The sequence below is a fragment of the Mirounga angustirostris genome, unplaced genomic scaffold (genome assembly GCF_029215605.1).
Source record: "Mirounga angustirostris isolate CCGP_5_RB_7025 unplaced genomic scaffold, mMirAng1.0.hap1 SCAF_9, whole genome shotgun sequence".
Taxonomy (NCBI): Eukaryota; Metazoa; Chordata; class Mammalia; order Carnivora; family Phocidae; genus Mirounga; species Mirounga angustirostris.
The window spans coordinates 108,675,739-108,693,805 of NW_026991717.1; the positions used below are offsets into that span (position 1 = coordinate 108,675,739).

An 18,067-nucleotide genomic window follows, 5' to 3' on the forward strand; every position below is an offset into this window, starting at 1 on the left:
ACAAGAGAATTATGAAGTTTCCAAAAAGTACCTCATAGCAAGTAACAGGTGGTATGCTCCAGTAATAGACCACAGGTTTCAGATGGTTTGAGCAACATCTTCATCCTGTGAGTATTTCTAAAAGTGGGTGTATGACCTCAGTTTGCAGAGAATGTCAACTGTCCCAGTGAGGTCCTTAGCTGCTGAGGTTGGAGTCACACCCTGGCTTCTCCCCACAACAGGCCTCCCTCTTACCATGAGGCTTATTGACCACCATCTCCACATTAATAACCACATTGGGAACAACTTATTAGCCGGTTTGTCTGATGGCCCTCCTAGGCTAGTTCTCCACTTCAGGATTATTTCCGAACTGTCTGTGTGGTAAAATGAGGTTTAGAATGAAATCATCTTACAGATTAATCTTTTGAAAGCCTGTTTATGTTGACATACACCAAAATGTTTGGCCTGTGATTAGCAGTCTGTCAGCTAAATTCAGAAAAGGGAGAAAATACTAATTTCCTGTTTTTACAGTCAATATGTGTAAGACAGGAAATAGTTTTAAATTTTTACACCCAAACCAGAAACTTAGAAACTCACCAGAATTGAATATAGGTGGGATCCATAGCCTTTTCTTACTTTGTTACCAATTTATTCAACTATGGTTGGATGGCTTAAAAGAGGGACCTGATATTTAAGAGTGTGTATTGAACTCCTGGGTACTTTTTCAGTTTCAGCTTTGGAAAACACACACTGAATTTGGTTTTCAGTCATTTCTGCCCAGACATCAAAGTTACAAATAATTCATTTCTCTAAGAGCTAGCATTTCTGTGCTATAAACTGGCTTCAGATGGATTCCCTCATCAGTCAACAGCAGTGCTTGATTGAGATGCTTGTTTCCGGAGTTACATGTTTTTCCACAAATTGCATGTGAATGTCCTTTTCATTGTGTGTGTTCTTCCTGCTTGAAATAAGAGACAACTTCATAGTATATCCAGAAAAAAATAAGTAAATGGATGGTTAGTTCAGGTGAAAGTACCAACTGGTGCACAATCACTAAAAAGGGAAGATCTAAGAATGTTGAGTTTTGGTTCAAAAGACTGGGGGTTTTTGCTGCTAGGAAACAAGGTGTCATGCCTTTGTCTTGTAGGGGGTGAGTGGTGCATTGACAGTGCTTATGAAGGATGCAATCAAGCCCAATCTCATGCAGACATTAGAGGTGAGCCGAGCGACTCCTGCCTTCCCGAATCGGTCTTCCGTGTCAGAGCAGAGTGGTTATAAAGCACACTTCTCCTGGGGAGTCAGAGTTCTCTACCTGCTCATCTCTTTCCTCCCATTCTTTCTCACTGTTGTGATTGGGATGTTGCTGAAATATAAAAGGGGTGGCGTTGTATTTCTCTGCTGGGAAGTCTTTGTCTTTTGGATTCCCAAAGACATGATCCCATTTGTGGTAGCTTTGCCCATGCCATCTTGATTTCCACAGGGCACTCCAGTATTTGTTCATGCTGGACCATTTGCCAACATTGCACATGGGAATTCCTCTATCATTGCAGACCGGATTGCCCTCAAGCTTGTTGGCCCTGAGGGGTTTGTGGGTGAGTATTTTTGCAAAATCTGTGAGTAAACTGGTGTTTTTCTTTTAACATCAAGGGAGTTGGGATGGCCTTTTTACAGTTGCTTTTCTCCTCACTTACAGTGACTGAAGCAGGATTTGGAGCGGACATTGGAATGGAAAAGTTTTTTAACATCAAATGCCGGTATTCTGGTCTCCGCCCTCACGTCGTGGTGCTTGTGGCCACAGTCAGGGCTCTTAAGATGCACGGAGGCGGCCCCACGGTGAGGATCAGGAGTTCAAAGAATCTGGTTCTCAGCAGTGTGCTGAAGGCTAAAAGGAAGTTGGGGTGACTTGTCCCTCTTTCTTCATTAAGCTGCTCTTATCCTCATGATTAATAGGGTGCTGAGAGCAAGAGATGTTTCCACAGCTCTCATGCCGGCCACCTTATCACTTGTGGAAATTGGCTTCATGGCCGGTCTTTCTGAGGGAACCTCTAAACCAAAGACGTGTGCTTGGCTAGACGCACAGAAAACTCCTTTATGTTCAGACTGTTCTTTTTAAGTAAGTCCCATTTTCCCTCTAAATAGTGACATGGGCAGCCAGCCAACCAAACCATTTAGCTGAGACAGAGGTCAGCCCCTTCTTGAAAGGCACATGCTGGGTGAGACTAACCCAGCCCGGGAGGGAGGAAAAGGAGAAAGGTAGATATGCCCTGGACTGCCTCCGAATAACAGAGAGAAACTAGGTCAGGACTAGTTTATCTTCAACTCCAACCTGAACTTTGTGTTTTCCTGAATTTCTACTGGTTAGAAATTGCACTTTTATCCTATTATTGTAATACCTTTTCTTCAGCGCCTGCACATGAAGACATGGTGATAGTTTTCAGAAATTATTTGAAGAAGTATTAGATTCCTAGCCTTATTAAATTCCAGAAGCCAGTCTTGCAACATGAGAAATAAGACCTCCTTCACTTAAAATCAGTATTTCTTAGTGTAGCGATCAGGGTTTTCCTAACATAGCAGTTCTCAAGCATTTTAGTCTCAGAACTTTTTTTTTTAAGATTTTATTTATTTATTTGACAGAGAGAGACATAGCGAGAGAGGGAACACAAGCAGGGGGAGTGGGAGAGAGAGAGAAGCAGGCTTCCTGCTGAGCAGGGAGCCCGACCCAGGCCTCGATCCGAGGACCCTGGGAACATGACCTGAGCTGAAGGCAAATGCTTAACGACTGAGCCACCCAGGTGCCCCTAGTTTCAGAACTTCTTTACACTCTCAAAATTATTGAGGACCTGCAAGAACTTTTGTCTCAGTGGGTTATAGCTATGATATTTACTGTATTAGGAACTGAAGCTGAGTTACATAGCAACAAAAATTACATATATTTCTATATGTATTTTAAGATTTTTTATTTATTTGAGAGAGCGAGAGCACGAACCGGGGAAGAGCAGAGGGAGAGAGACAAGCAGACTCCCCACTGAGCATAGAGCCGGACACAGGGCTCGATCCCAGGACCCTGAAATAGTGACCCAAGCCGAAGTCAGACATTCAACTGACTGAGCCACCCAGATGCCCCCCAAATTATATATATATATGTATATATATACATATATATACATATATATATATTTTTTTTTTTTAATGAAAAGTTGTTAAATTTTCCCAAACAAAATGTGAGCATTGTACATTGTTCAGATCTCTTCAGGATCTAGCCTAGTTGAAGACCACTGGACTCTCACCTTCTGCATGTGATCACGTCACATGTTCTTTGCAAAAGTCCATTGTACACTCCATGAGAGAATGAGAGTGGAAAGAACCATGATACCTTAGAATTATTGTGGAAGTAGTCTTGATCTCATGGACCCCATGAAAGGATGAGGTCCCCAGACCGCACTATGAGAACCACTGCCATAACCCAGCCCCAGCATACCTCTCCAGTCTAGCCCAGGAGTGCAGGATGGACTCCCCTTTTTTCCCCAATTATAACCAACATGTTTTCCCCTTGCACCATTGTACCTTCTTTCCTCCTGATCTCAGGGTCTGAAAAATAATGCCAGACACTTAACCTGGGCAGCCCTGAGAGGAGAGCATCCCACACAGAGCTCTGTCCGGGAGGCAGCCCTGCTCTCTCGCTCCCTCTTAGAGCTGCATGTAAGGCCCAGAACATGGCGGCTCAGGTCCCTGCTCCCTGCCCCGCCTTTCCGGGGCCCCTTTTGGAGTCGGGGCACTATCGTCCCCGAGGAATGGGAGCACACCAAGCTGAGAAGCTGAAGGCTTTAAGGCACTCTGCACTGCTCACAGTGGAGTCTCTGGAATTGGCACCTTCACCTCAATGCTCATCCGTGTGGGTACGGCAGGGCCAAGCCACCAGGAGCCTCCAGAACAGTGAGCTCACTGCTGTGTATTCTGACACCTTAAATATACTCTGATGGAGGGAGAAAATTCTGTGTTGGGTCCCTCTTGTTTGCATCGCTCGTGCTCCCTTGTTCAGCTCCATGAAGGCGTGGGCTGGCTCCACGGGGCAGCTCAGGAACCCGTTGTCACAGGGTTTGTCACAGGGCTCGTCACAGACTCCGTTGGTGGACATTTCAGGGTGGCATTTGCAGGGCTGACCGCTGCCTTTTTCCCAACACGCACCTTGGCTTCCACCCCCACTGCTGTGTGCTTTGCTCATTGAGGTTCATGCCCCTGCCTAGAACACATCCCTTTCCCCACCGCCTTCACATACCTGTCCTCACCTCCTTCGTTCAGGCCACAGACGTCTCCCACTCTGTTCAAAGCAGTCGTTTTTGTTGTATGCAGTAGGTTGGTCAGATACCCTAAATCCTTTGGGCAGGAAACAACCGTATCCTGCTATGAACCACCCCTCCCCCGCTGGGATGCAGCTTCTGGCCTTTTGCACTTGGCAAGGCATCCTTTTAAGGTAAAATTGGATTGTAAGTAGAAAATGCCTCTGACTTTGCTTCCTTTCCTTCCAGGTTACTGCTGGACTGCCTCTCCCCAAGGCTTACATAGAGGAGGTAACTTCAGTCATTTCTAATCGCTTGTCCTAGAGGGCACCCCACCCTGAATCACCATTTCTCAACCCAGTCCGTGTGGACATGAGTGGGCGTGTGGCTGCTGGGGGCAAGGGCGCCAACAGACCTGCAGTGTGCTGAAAAATTGCAGTGGATAAAGTTGGGAAGAAGTGCTTCATGAAACAGCCGCTCCACAGAGGCTGCCATGAAGCCGCTGCCCCAGACCAGTGGTTGGTCCTAGTCGGGGGACATTTGGCAATGTCTAGAGACATTTGTGATTGTTTCGACTTCAGGTAGAGAGAGCTCCTGGTGCCGAGTAAAGGCCAGGGATGCTGCTAAACACCCCACAGCCCACAGGGTGGCCCCCATGACAGACTCATTTGGCCCCAAATGTCAGGAGTGCTGAGGTTAAGAAACCGTGCCCTAGACTAATGACGTTTCTTTCCATTGTCGTCCCTGCATTGGCTGCTTCATTACGAAATGCCAATTGAGTGTGAAGTAAATAGGGACTTTTTTTTTTTTGAAATGTCTTCTGTAGATTTAAATCCATGTTAAAGGGCCAGTATATAGTCAGGATCCTGTTATTTTGCTAGGTAAGGTTTCCCTGATCTGATTTGGTAGATAGCAATCAAGGAGGAGCTCAAAGAAGAACCGGGAGCTTGAATCGTTTCATATTTAGATCATTTCCTCTCAAACATCGCTAGAGCCTGTTTGGCGTGGTTATGTGAGAGACAGACCCTCGCATGAGATGGTGAGGTCAGCTGCCGCCACTGTTCATTCCGTTTTTTGGCCTTTTTGGGGAGACTTTTAAATTGTCGGGCAATATAGTGCCACTGTTCAAGCCCTAAATGAAGTATTTCAGAAGCAGCTAGAAAAGAATTGTTGGTGCCTTGAGTCTGCCTGTCTTCTGAGTTATGATTTGCCTTTTATGGTCATTTGTCTGATTCACACGTAGGAGGGGAATTCACAGTTCTGGCCCTCCTGCCACCCCACAGCCTTTCCTGTGTCTAATTAGAGTTACTGCCCCTGACTGGCCCAGCTGGTGTCTTCATTTAAGAAATTCTCCTTTTTAAAAACTGTTCTCAATCAGTCTTACATATTAATTGGGTTTCATGTGATTAGAGGTAAAGAATTAGCAGGGCTCTTTAGAATATCAATTAAATCCTAATTTTAGTTTTCAACCATTAAGGTTTCGGAAAAAGGCGTAAGTCGTGTTTATAATCTCAGTTGTTTTCTATCCTTATCTTATTACCCCGTTTTTCTGCTGTTTTATTGAATCCACAGACCAAGGGCTGTTAACTGCTGGGGTTTGCTCATGATCCAGTGTATTTATTTTTATATAAGACTATTATATTTTTATCTTAAAAAGATTTAATGTATTTTTAAGCTTATAATAGTAACATCCTTTTTGTAAAAAAAAAGTTAGACAATGTAAGGATATAATACATGATTTGAGTCCCCTGAACAGTTTGGTAGATATTTTTCAACATTTAAAATATTTCCTGAATATATACATGTTTTTTTGTATTTGTCCAAAAATGGAATTAAGCTGTCCATAGTTTTGCAACTTTGGTACACTTTGGCAGTACATCTTTGATAGGTTCCATGTTAATACAGATTATTTCACTTTTCGTAACGCCTGTATGATACGAATTTATTGAGTGTATATGTCATAATTCACTGGCCCCATCCCCCATTGAAGGAGGTTTGTGTTTGCAGTTTTCCAAGGCTGTGAGCAACGCTGCCATTAACATTTAACATATTTGAAGGTATGTTTCCTTCATTACTTCCCTTTAAATGTCTCAGTATTTGGTTCTTAAACATGGCATTTCTCTTGTTTTCTTTGTCCCCACTGAAGGCTCACGGTCGAGTTCCTTAGAACCTTTGAAAGCACCCCTGATCACTGCATATTTTCCGACAGCACTTTGGCAGCTGTGTCATGCCCACCAGGCACTGTGCTAGGCGCGGTCTTCGGGCGGAAGGGTCCGAGCGCCGCTGAGTAGAGGCAGTTTATACCCTTGTACCATATGAGTACATAAAATCTCCCGAACACAAGGTTGTCGGTATAATTTACTTAAGAGCAGCTAATCCCCTGCAGACAGCAAATATGCCATTAAGATGTGATGTGATGACAGCAGCCATACCAGCCCTCATGCCTTCAGTTCAGCCGGGAAGCTAGCCTGGCCCCTCTGCGGCGCGGCTGGGGCGCGGCAGGCTGGGTCAGGGTCAGGGTCAGGGTCAGGGCCCTGCGGCGCTCCCTCACCTTGGCGGGAGGGACGCATGTGCAGACCTGCCGTGGGCCGGTGCTGACAGTGGGGAACACGTTCCCTTTTAAGAAGAACCTGCTGCTGACCTCGTGGACCCTTCCCTGTTGTTCTGACAGAACCTGGAGCTGGTTGAAAAAGGCTTCAGTAACTTAAGGAAACAAATTGAAAATGCCAGAATGTTTGGAGTCCCAGTGGTAGTGGCCGTGAACGCATTCAAGTAAGTACGAAGAGTAGGAGGCGGGGCAGGGGGCGGGGGGAGGACTGTGAAAAAGGGCCAGAAACCATCTCCCGGAGCTAACTGTGTAGCACTGCGGTTAGCTTTATTTTGTTCTTCGGTTACCGGTACTGGTTATTAAGCCTCTGCTGTGGCGAGAGCCTGCGGGGCGACAGGCACCACAGATGCCTCCGCAAACCCGTCCCTTCTCCCGCCGAGGGCCCAGGGTCAGATGTGGCTCCCAAGGGCCCCCTTCGCCACTGGAGGACACACAGACCTGAAGTAAAATATTCTTTTTTGCTCTCTAGAGGCCTTTTATGCTGACAGGAGGTCATAGCCCTACAGAGTTCCCTTATTTCCATAGGTCTAGTGCGATGGTATCCTGACAAAGAGTCGAACATGTTGAGCCAGAAATGTTCATGAAAGAGAACTTGTATAGGTTGTTTAGGTATTGCAGTGCTGGTTTGGGGCTTGTTATAATGGCCAAACCATAGCAGAATGGGAGACAAAAGTTTTTTAAAAGCTAGTATTTATTGATTCCTGTGATGTGCCTGGAATGGTTCAAGTATTTCGCATGTACTGGTCATCTAAGCCTCATGACGTCCCCGGGAAGTAAGTGCTACGGTTATTCCCGTTTTACTACGTGGAAACCAAAGCACATAAGGATTCAATAACTGGCCAAGGGTCACCCAGATAGTAAGTTGTGGAACCAGGAGTCAAACCCAGTCAGTATTATTGGATTTGTCTCCATTCATCAGTGACTAATTCTCTAGAGTTCTCATGGCCAACACAAGACAGAGTGTCCTCTGCGAACATCCTCATTGCTTTAACACGAATCGCTGCCTTTCCAGGACAGATTCGGAGGCCGAGCTGGACCTCATCAGCCGCCTTGCCAAAGATCATGGGGCTTTTGATGCAGTGAAATGCACACACTGGGCAGAAGGGGGCAAGGGCGCCTTAGCCCTGGCTCAGGCCGTCCAGAGAGCAGCTCAAGCACCCAGCAGCTTCCAGCTCCTTTATGACCTCAAGGTGAGTTCTTCTCTGTATGGAAAAAAAACAAAACACAATGAGGTTTCTGTGTGGCTACCTCTCTTTAGAACCTGTATTTAGCATCTTCAGCCCCGTGGGTTGGATTCCCACGTAGGTGAGTTACACCACCACAGCCAGGGCTGTCAACCCCAGACAGCTGTCTTACCAGCACACGTTGCTACTTACAGAGTGGCGGGTCCCCACAAGAACGCTCTGGGAGGTTGGCTCCCGGCCTCACTTTTGAAAAGACTCACAGTACATTGCCTTTGCCGGCAGGAGAAAGGGTTAAATGTAGGACCAGGAGTGTAAATCACCACAGCCTTGAATCGGAGGCACCAGCCTTGTTGTGGCAGATTGGCAAGGGGCTAGCTACACCAAGCTCAGAAAAGTTTTCTGACCACTTCCCCGTGACAGGGGAAAGCCTCATGCTCCTCAGCTCACTCACTGGTTTGGGGCTCCTTCAAGTTCAGAGAAGCTCTCGGGTGCAAAGCCAGAGCACCCTGGCAGGGCTTAGCATTCTTGCCATCACTGGGTAACTCTAAGAAGCACTGCTTATTCTGGGCTCTCGGAAAGTGAGTTTGGAGAGAGGTGGTTCTTACCGTAGGGTTGTATTTTGTTTTCAGTTCTCTGCGCATGCATTTCAGGATGTTGTTGGGCATTAAATAAATACGCCCACAACAACTGGAAACTTCATTAGGAACATGGGACGGGTGTGGTATATAATTGTGCTTATATTTTCCAGACTGATTCGTGGCTTGGTTTCTAAAAGATAAGCATAGACTTTCAAAATCAGCCATAAAAAGGTAGAAGGAGGAAACCCCAGTATTCTTGAATTAACGTTCTCTTGTTTCTGTTTGCCCTTTGCAGGTAAAATACACTGACATTTCGTTAACGTTGTCCTATTGACGGTGACATTTTCTTATCGAGCTTTAGTTTTAGACTGGTTTGAATATCTCTTCAACGAATCATATTTTTAGGAAATGCCATAAACACAAATCTGCCCCCAAATGCAATGAAAGCATTTATAGGTGCTCTCTCTAAGCCCTGCCCATGGTGCCTGTGTTAGGAACCCCAGTCCTAGAAGGCCAGCAGGAGGCCCCAAGGAAGTGGCATCATGAGGACTTGATCTCTCATTTCTACTTGGAACTTTGCTCCGTTCCAACAAACAGGAGGCTGCCACTTTTTGTCTTGTTTAGCATCTGTTGGTCTTCAGTCACCCCTCAACGGAAATACTTTCGCTTCAGAAGTTCTGAACGTGCCTTGGCATTTCTGAAGCTCCAGAGATAAGATGCACATGAAAGCAATCTCTGTCGCATTTTTATAAAACCATAGCTGAATAGACACTTTATTTTTGTCCATTATCCAAAGCTTCTTCATAAATTATCACTGTTTAGCTCAGAAGGGATCTTCATCTTTATAGATTGTTGCTCCTTTCAGAAAACAACATTCTCCCCATATGTCCTCTTGGCCTTAGTTGCTGGGGAGCTTAGAGGCAGATGTGTTGCCTAATTTCAGTACTTTGCTCATCCAAATAGCTTTCCTTCCCATTTCCCTTAGGCAGTCTCTCCTTATGCTGTTTGCTCTGCATCCTAGCGCCCCCTCAGAGCAGCACATGGGGTGGAGACTCTCACTGGGCGGGACACCCCTGGCCTCCGTGCGCTGTTTGCTTTTGTAGCCTTCCGCAGCACTCCCAATGCTTGGTGATCACGGAAGTCACTGGGTTGGGTTTTTTTTATTATGTAGATGGTTTATTTTTTATGACTATTTCTAAGCAACAGCAAACCGCAATCAATATGTTGTGTTAAAAATAACATCTGCCTCTCCTATACAAACGGAGGTTATTGGATGGATATTGGTTGTCTTCATCAGTAGTATCCCAGGTCTGGTTTGACATCATTCTGATCTCCAGCATTGGAACATTTCTTTGTATTTATGAGGAAATAATTCTTGGGTGGTCAGTAGTATTGTTGATGATGTACCTAAGGACGTCCTAAATATGCACGCATGTGTGCGTATACACACACACACACACACACACACAATAACTTTACCTCTATGGGACAATTTCTACTTACAAAATCTGGAGCTTGGTATTTTTTTTTATTATGTTATATTAATCACCATACATTACATCATTAGTTTTTGATGTAGTGTTCCATGATTCATTGTTTGCAGAAAACACCCAGTGCTCCATGCAATACGTACCCTCCTTAATACCCATCACCAGGCTAACCTATCCCCCCACCCCCCTCTCCTCCAGAACCCTCAGTTTGTTTCTCAGAGTCCGTAGTCTCTCATGGTTTGTTTCCCCCTCCAGTTCCCCCCCCTTCATTTTTCCCTTCCTACTATCTTTTCTTTTTTTTTGTATTATATGTTTCAGAGGTACAGGTCTGTGATTCAACAGTCTTACACAATTCACAGCACTCACCATAGCACATACTCTCCCCAATGTGTATCACCCAGCCACCCCATCCCTCCCACCCCCCACCACTCCAGCAACCCTCAGTTTGTTTCCTGAGATTAAGAATTCCTCATATTGGGACACCTGGGTGGCTCAGTCGGTTAAGTGTCTGCCTACAGCTCAGGTCATGATCCCAGGGTCCTGGGATCGAGTCCCGCATTGGGCTCCATGCTCAGTAGTGAGCCTGCTTCTCCCTCTGCTGTGCTCTCTCTCTCTCTCTGACAAATGAATAAATAAAAAATCTTTAAAAAAAAAAAAATTCCTCATATCAGTGAGATCATATGATACATGTCTTTCTCTGATTGACTTATTTCGCTCAGCATAATACCCTCCAGGTCCATCCACGTCATTGCAAATGGCAAGATTTCATTCCTTTTGATGGCTGCATACTCCATTGTATATATATACCACATCTTCTTTATCCATTCATCTGTCGATGGACATCTTGGCTCTTTCCATAGTTTGGCTATTGTGGACATTGCTGATATAAACATCGGGGTGCACATACCCCTTTGTATCACTACATTTGTATTTCTGGGGTAGATACCCAGTAGTGCAATTACTGGGTCGTAGGGTAGCTCTATTTTCAACTTTTTAAGGTACCTCCATACTGTTTTCCAGAGTGGTTGCACCAGCTTGCATTCCCTCCAACAGTGTAGGAGGGTTCCCCTTTCTCTACATCCCCGCCAACATCTGTCATTTCCTAATTTGTTAATTTTAGCCATTCTGACTGGTGTGAGGTGGTATCTCATTGAGGTTTTGATTTGGATTTCCCTGATACCAGGCGATGTTGAACACTTTTTCATGTGTCTGTTGGCCATTTGGATGTCTTCTTTGGAAAAATGTCTGTCCATGTCTTCTGCCCATTTCTTGATTGGATTCTTTGTTCTTTGGGTGTTGAGTTTGATAAGTTCTTTATAGATTTTGGATACTAGCCCTTTATCTGATATGTCATTTGCAAATATCTTCTCCCATTCTGTCGGTTGTCTTTTGGTTTTGTTGACTGTTTCTTTTGCTGTGCAAAAGCTTTTTATCTTGATGAAGTCCCAATAGTGCATTTTTGCCCTTGCTTCCCTTGCCTTTGGTGATGTTTATAGGAAGAAGTTGCTGCGGCTGAGGTCAAAGAGATTGCTGCCTGTGTTCTCCTTTAGGATTTTGATGGACTCCTTTCTCACATTTAGGTCTTTCAACCATTTTGAGTCTATTTTTGTGTGTGGTGTAAGGAAATGGTCCAGTTTCATTCTCCTGCATGTGGCTGTCCAATTTTCCCAACACCATTTGTTGAAGAGACTGTCTTTTTTCCATTGGACATTCTTTCCTGCTTTGTCAAAGATGAGTTGACCATAGAGTTGAGGGTCCATTTCTGGACTCTCTATTCTGTTCCATTGATCTATGTGTCTGTTTTTGTGCCAGTACCATACTGTCTTGATGATGACAGCTTTGTAATAGAGCTTGAAGTCTGGAATTGTGATGCCGTCATCTTTGCTTTTCTTTTTCAACATTCCTCTGGCTATTCGGGGTCTTTTCTGGTTCCATACAAATTTTAGGATTATTTGTTCCATTTCTTTAAAAGAAGTTGATGGTATTTTGATAGGGATTGCATTAAATGTGTAGATTGCTCTAGGTAGCATTGACATCTTCACAATATTTGTTTTTCAAATCCATGAGCATGGAACGTTTTTCCATTTCTTTGTGTCTTCCTCAATTTTTTCTGAGTACAGATTCTTTGCCCCTTTGGTTGGATTTATTCCTAGGTATCTTATGGTTTTGGGTGCAATTGTAAATGGGATCGACTCCTTAATTTCTCTTTTTTCTGTCTTGTTGTTGGTGTATAGGAATGCCACTGATTTCTGTGCATTGATTTTATATCCTGCCACTTTACTGAATTCCTGTATGAGTTCTAGCAGTTTTGGGATGGAGTCTTTTGGGTTTTCCACATAAAGTATCATATTATCTGCAAAGAGTGAGAGTTTGACTTCCTCTTTGCCGATTCAGATGCTTTTTATTTCTTTTTGTTGTCTGATTGCTGTGGCTGGGACTTCTAATACTATGTTGAATAGCAGTGGTGATAGTGGACATCCCTGCCACATTCCTGACCTTAGGGGGAAAGCTCTCGGTTTTTCCCCGTTGAGAATGATATGCACTGTGGGTTTTTCATAGATGGCTTTTATGATATTGAGGTATGTACCCTCTATGCCTAGACTCTGAAGAGTTTTGATCAAGAAAGGATGCTGTACTTTGTCAAATGCTTTTTCTGCATCTATTGAGAGGATCATATGGTTCTTGTTCTTTCTTTTATTAATGTATTGTATCACACTGATTGATTTGTGGATGTTGAACCAGCCTTGCAGCCCAGGGATAAATCCCACTTGGTCGTGGTGAATAATCCTTTTAATGTACTGTTGGATCCTATTGGCTAGTATTTTGGTGAGAATTTTTGCATCCATGTTCATCAAGGATACTGGTCTGTAATTCTCCTTTTTGATGGGGTCTTTGTCTGGTTTGGGGATCAAGGTAATGGTGGCCTCATAAAATGAGTTTGGAAGTTTTCCTTCCATTTCTATTTTTTGGAACAGTTTCAGAAGAATAGGTATTAATTCTTCTTGAAATGTTTGGTAGAATTCCCCTGGGAAGCCATCTGGCCCTGGGCTCTTGTTTGTTGGGATATTTTTGATTACTGCTTCAGTTTCCTTAGTGGTTATAGGTCTGTTCAGGTTTTCTATTTCTTCCTGGTTCAGTTTTGGTAGTTTATACATCTCTGGGAATGTATCTGTTTCTTCCAGATTATCTAATTTGCTGGCATATAGTTGCTCATAATATGTTCTTATAATTGTTTGTGTTTCTTTGGTGTTGGTTGTGATCTCTCCTCTTTCATTCATGATTTTATTTATTTGGGTCATTTCTCTTTTCTTTTTGATAAGTCTGGCCAGGGGTTTATCCATCGTATTAATTCTTTCAAAGAACTAGCTCCTAGTTTTGTTGATCTGTTCTACTGTTCTTTTAGTTTCTATTTCATTGATTTCTGCTCTGATCTTTATTATTTCTCTTCTCCTGCTGGGTTTAGGTATTATTTGCTGTTCTTTCTCTAGCTCCTTTAGGTGTAGGGTTAGGTTGTGTATTTGAGACCTTTTTTGTTTCTTGAGAAAGGCTTGTATTGCTATATACTTGCCTCTTAGGACTGCCTTTGCTGCATCCCAAAGATTTTAACAGTTGTGTTTTCATTTTCATTTGTTTCCATGAATTTTTTTAATTCTTCTTTAATTTCCTGGTTGACCCATTCATTCTTTAGTAAGATGCTCTTTAGCCTCCATGTATTTGAGTTCTTTCCGACTTTCCTCTTGTGATTGAGTTTCAAAGCATTGTGTCCGAAAATATGCAGGGAATGATCCCAGTCTTTTGGTACCAGTTGAGACCTGATTTGTGACCTAGGATGCGATCTATTCTGGAGAATGTTCCATGGGCACTAGAGAAGAATGTGTATTCTGTTGCTTTGGGATGGAATGTTCTGAATATATCTGTGAAGTCCGTTTGGTCCAGAGTGTCATTTAAAGTCTTTATTTCCTTGCTGATCTTTTGCTTAGATGAACTATCCATTTCAGTGAGGGGGGGTGTTAAAGTCCCCTACTATTATTGTATTGTTGTCGATGTGTTTCTTTGCTTTTGTTATTAATTGGCTTATATAATTGGCTGCTCCCATGTTAGGGGCATAGATATTTATAATTGTTAGATCTTCTGGTTGGATAGACCCTTTAAGTATGATATAGTGTCCTTCCTCATCTCTTACTATAGTCTTTGTTTTAAAATCTAATTTGTCTAATATAAGGATTGCCACCCCAGCTTTCTTTGGTGTCCATTAGCATGGTAAATGGTTTTCCACCCTCTCACTTTCAATCTGGAGGTGTCCTTGGGTCTAAAATAAGTCTCTTGCAGACAGCATATCGATGGGTCTTATTTTTTTAATCCAATCTGATAGCCTGTGTTTTGATTGGGGCATTTAGCCCATTTACATTCAGGGTAACTATTGAAAGATATGAATTTAGTGCCATTGTATTGCCTGTAAGGTGACTGTTACTGTATATTGTCTCTGTTCCTTTCTGGTCTATGTTATTTTTAGGCTCTCTCTTTGCTTAGAGGAACCCTTTCAGTATTTCTTGTAGGGCTGGTTTTGTGTTTGCAAATTCCTTTAGTTTTTGTGTGTCCTGGAAGCTTTTTATCTCTCCTTTTATTTTCAATGACAGTCTAGCTGGATATAGTATTTTTGGTTGCATATTTTTCTCATTTAGTACTCTGAATATATCATACCAGTCCTTTCTGGCCTGCCAGGTCTCTGTGGATAGGTCTGTTGCCAATCTAATGTTTCTACCATTGTAGGTTTACAGATCTCTTCTCCTGAGCTGCTTCCAGGATTTTCTCTTTGTCTCTGAGACTTGTAAGTTTTACTATTAGATGTCGGGGGTATTTTTATTGATTTTGAGGGGGGTTCTCTGTGCCTCCTGGATTTTGATGCCTGTTTTCTTCTCAAAATTAGGGAAGTTCTCTGCTATAATTTGCTCCAATATACCTTCTGCCCCTCTCTCTCTTTCTTCTTCTTCTGGGATCCCAATTATTCTAATATTGTTTCGTCTTATGGTATCACTTATCTCTTGAATTCTGTCCTCGTGATCCAGTAGTTGTTTCTTTTTCTCAGCTTCTTTATTTTCCATCATTTGGTCTTCTATATCACTGATTCTCTCTTCTGCCTCATTTATCCTAGCAGTTAGAACCTCCATTTTTTATTGCACCTCATTAATAGCCTTTTTGATTTCGACTTGGTTAGATTTTAGTTCTTTTATTTCTCCAGAAAGGGTTTGGTTTCTCTAATATCTTCCATGCTTTTTTCAAGCCCAGCTAGTATCTTTATAATCATCATTCTGAACTCTAGTTCCGAGATCTTACTAATGTCCGTATTGATTAGGTCCCTGGCAGTTGGTACTGCCTCTTGTTCTTTTTTTGAGGGAATTTTTTCCGTGTTGTCATTTTGTCCAGAGGAGAATAGATGAATGAGAGAACAAAATGCTAACAGCGTAACAACGACCCCAGAAAAATATACAGTAAACCAATCATTAGAGACTGAAACCGGGGGGAAAGAAAGGGAAAGAAAGAAAAAAGAAAAAGATAATAAAGAAAAAAGAACATGATCAAATATGATCAGGCTGGTGAATAGATCAGTGCTATACACTAAATTTTGGGCGTATTTTGGTCTGTTAGAAGAAACTGCCTCCCAAAATTTTACAGAAAGAAAAACGTATATATGTACAAAAATAGGGGTAAATACGATGAAGGGATGGAATATGACTGTAAAGATGAAAATTATAAAAGATTTTATAAAAGGAATTGATAAGTTGGTTGAAAAAAGAAAGAAGAGAAATTAAAAAAAAAAGGGGGGGGAAATGTGATCAGGCAGAAGACTAGAACAAAGCCATACACTAGAGATTTAGGGTATATTATGGTCTATTAGAAGAAACTGTATCCCAAAATTTTAAAGAGAGAACAACTTATATATATATGCCAAAAATAAGGTTAACTACAATGAAGGGATAGAATATGACTCTAAAAATGAAAAATAAAAAAGATTTTTAAAAAAGGGATTGATAAGATGTTGGTTGAAAAAGGAAAAAAGGAAAATTTAAAAAAAAAAAGAAAATTAAAAAAATTAACTTTGAAAGACTAAAGAATCATGGGAAAAAAGCCATGAATTCTATGTGCAGTATTCCCCTAGCGCTGGAGTTCTGCCGTTCTCATTGATCAGTAAACTTGGTCTTGGTTTGCTGTTCTTGCTGATCTTCTGGGGGAGGGGCCTGTTGCCGTGGTTCCCAAGTGTCTTTGCCGGAGGCGGAATTGCCCCACCCTTGCCCGGTGCGGGCTAAGTAATCTGCTCGGGTTTGCTCTCGGGAGCTTTTGTTCCCTGCAAGCTTTCCGTACAGCTTTGGAGGATGGGAATGAAAATGGGGGCCTCCCAATCTCCGCCCCGGAGGAGCCGAGAACTCGGGGCCCCACTCCTCAGTGCGCCCTCAGAGTAAAGCAGTCAGTCACTCCCGTCTCCCTCTCCTCTGGCCGCACTCCGTGCTCACCCAGCCTGTGACCGAGCACTTCTATCTCTGGCACATGACCCCGTGTGGAGTCTCCAAACCTAGCAGATCCCTGCGGTGCGCTCCCACACCGCTCCTCCCAGGGGAGGAACGTGAGTCTCCCTGGATCTGCCGCTTGTTGGGTCCCTGCTGGAAGAGCGGTGGCCCAACTGTGCCGTGGGTCACGGTTTATGGCAACCGTGAGCTGAGAGCCCACTCTTTGGCTCCTTCACTTCAGCCTGCTTCCCTGCTCCCATACCTGGGAGCTCTGCCTCACTCAGGCACCTCCGGTCTTTCTGTGACCCCAACGGACCTGAGACCACACTGCCCCGGCGAGGGTTCCACCCCCCGCTTAGCCACTGGAGCAACGTCCCTCAGCGGAGCCAACTTCTAAAAGTTCCGATTTTGTGCTCCGCGGCTCTATCACTTGCCAGAACCGGCTGACAAAGGCCCCCTCCCCTGCCGTCTATCCTCCCAAATACCGCCTCGGATTCACTTCTCCGCACATCCTACCTTCCAGAAAGTGGTCGCTTTTCTGTTCAGAGAGTTGCTGCTATTCTTTTCTTTGATCTCCTGTTGAGTTCGTAGGTGTTCAGAACGGTTTGATCCCTATCCAGCTGAATTCCTGGGACCAGACGAAATTTAGGTCTCCTACTCCTCCACCATCTTGCTCCTCCCCCTGGAGCTTGGTATTAAAAGAAAATGTTTCTAATCCAAATATACCTCAAACTAGCTGCATATCTATTTGTGTATGTAGGGACGCCTGGGTGGCTCAGTCAGTTAAGCGTCTGCCTTCGGCTTGGGTCATGATCCCAGGGTCCTGGGATTGAGCCCCAGCCTGCTTCTCCTCTCCCTCTGCCTGCTGCTTCCCCTGCTTGTGTGAGCGCTCTTTCTCTCTCTGACAAATAAAATCTTTAAAAATGCGTGTGTGTGTGTGTGTGTGTGTGTGTAAAAGCATCTTCTCACCCTCTTGGGAACTCTGACCTGGAACGTGGCCCTGTCCCAGTTCAGCATCATCATGTGCACCCAGTCATGGATCCCCCTTCTCTCTGCTGTCTATTAGCTCCCGATTGAGGATAAAATCAGGATCATTGCGCAGAAGATCTATGGGGCTGATGACATTGAACTGCTTCCTGAAGCTCAACACAAAGTTGAAGTCTACACAAAACAGGTAGATATTCGGTTGTTCTGTCACTTCTTTACAGAGCAGCCTGGGAGCAGAGCCCCCGAGTTCTCCTAGCCCTGCTGGGTGCCCACTGCCTCGCTTTTCTGGGTGTTAGCCCTCTCCCCTCTGAATACTGCGTTTGGATGAGGTGGTCCAGGCCTTTATCTGCCCAGGGGTGGTATATGAATGTGTGGAAAAGCCAAGAAAAATAGGGAGTGTCTTCCTCAAATATTAAGAGCCTGCCTTCAGTTGTGTTCTCACGTCTGCTCCAAGCTACCAT

General features: G+C 43.8%; 1 protein-coding gene across 2 annotated transcripts in view; it reads left to right on the forward strand.

Moving 5' to 3' along the window:
* The window catches only part of MTHFD1 (methylenetetrahydrofolate dehydrogenase, cyclohydrolase and formyltetrahydrofolate synthetase 1), a 67,334-nt gene that overhangs the window by 45,270 nt on the left and 3,997 nt on the right, over positions 1 to 18,067 (forward strand). For both annotated transcript variants that reach the window (XM_064571161.1, XM_064571162.1), the window contains exons 19-25: positions 1,127 to 1,195; positions 1,460 to 1,571; positions 1,673 to 1,812; positions 4,506 to 4,547; positions 6,928 to 7,028; positions 7,877 to 8,054; positions 17,686 to 17,793. In XM_064571161.1, coding sequence (XP_064427231.1) covers positions 1,127 to 1,195; positions 1,460 to 1,571; positions 1,673 to 1,812; positions 4,506 to 4,547; positions 6,928 to 7,028; positions 7,877 to 8,054; positions 17,686 to 17,793 — 750 coding nt within the window. The remainder of the gene's footprint in view (positions 1 to 1,126; positions 1,196 to 1,459; positions 1,572 to 1,672; positions 1,813 to 4,505; positions 4,548 to 6,927; positions 7,029 to 7,876; positions 8,055 to 17,685; positions 17,794 to 18,067) is intronic.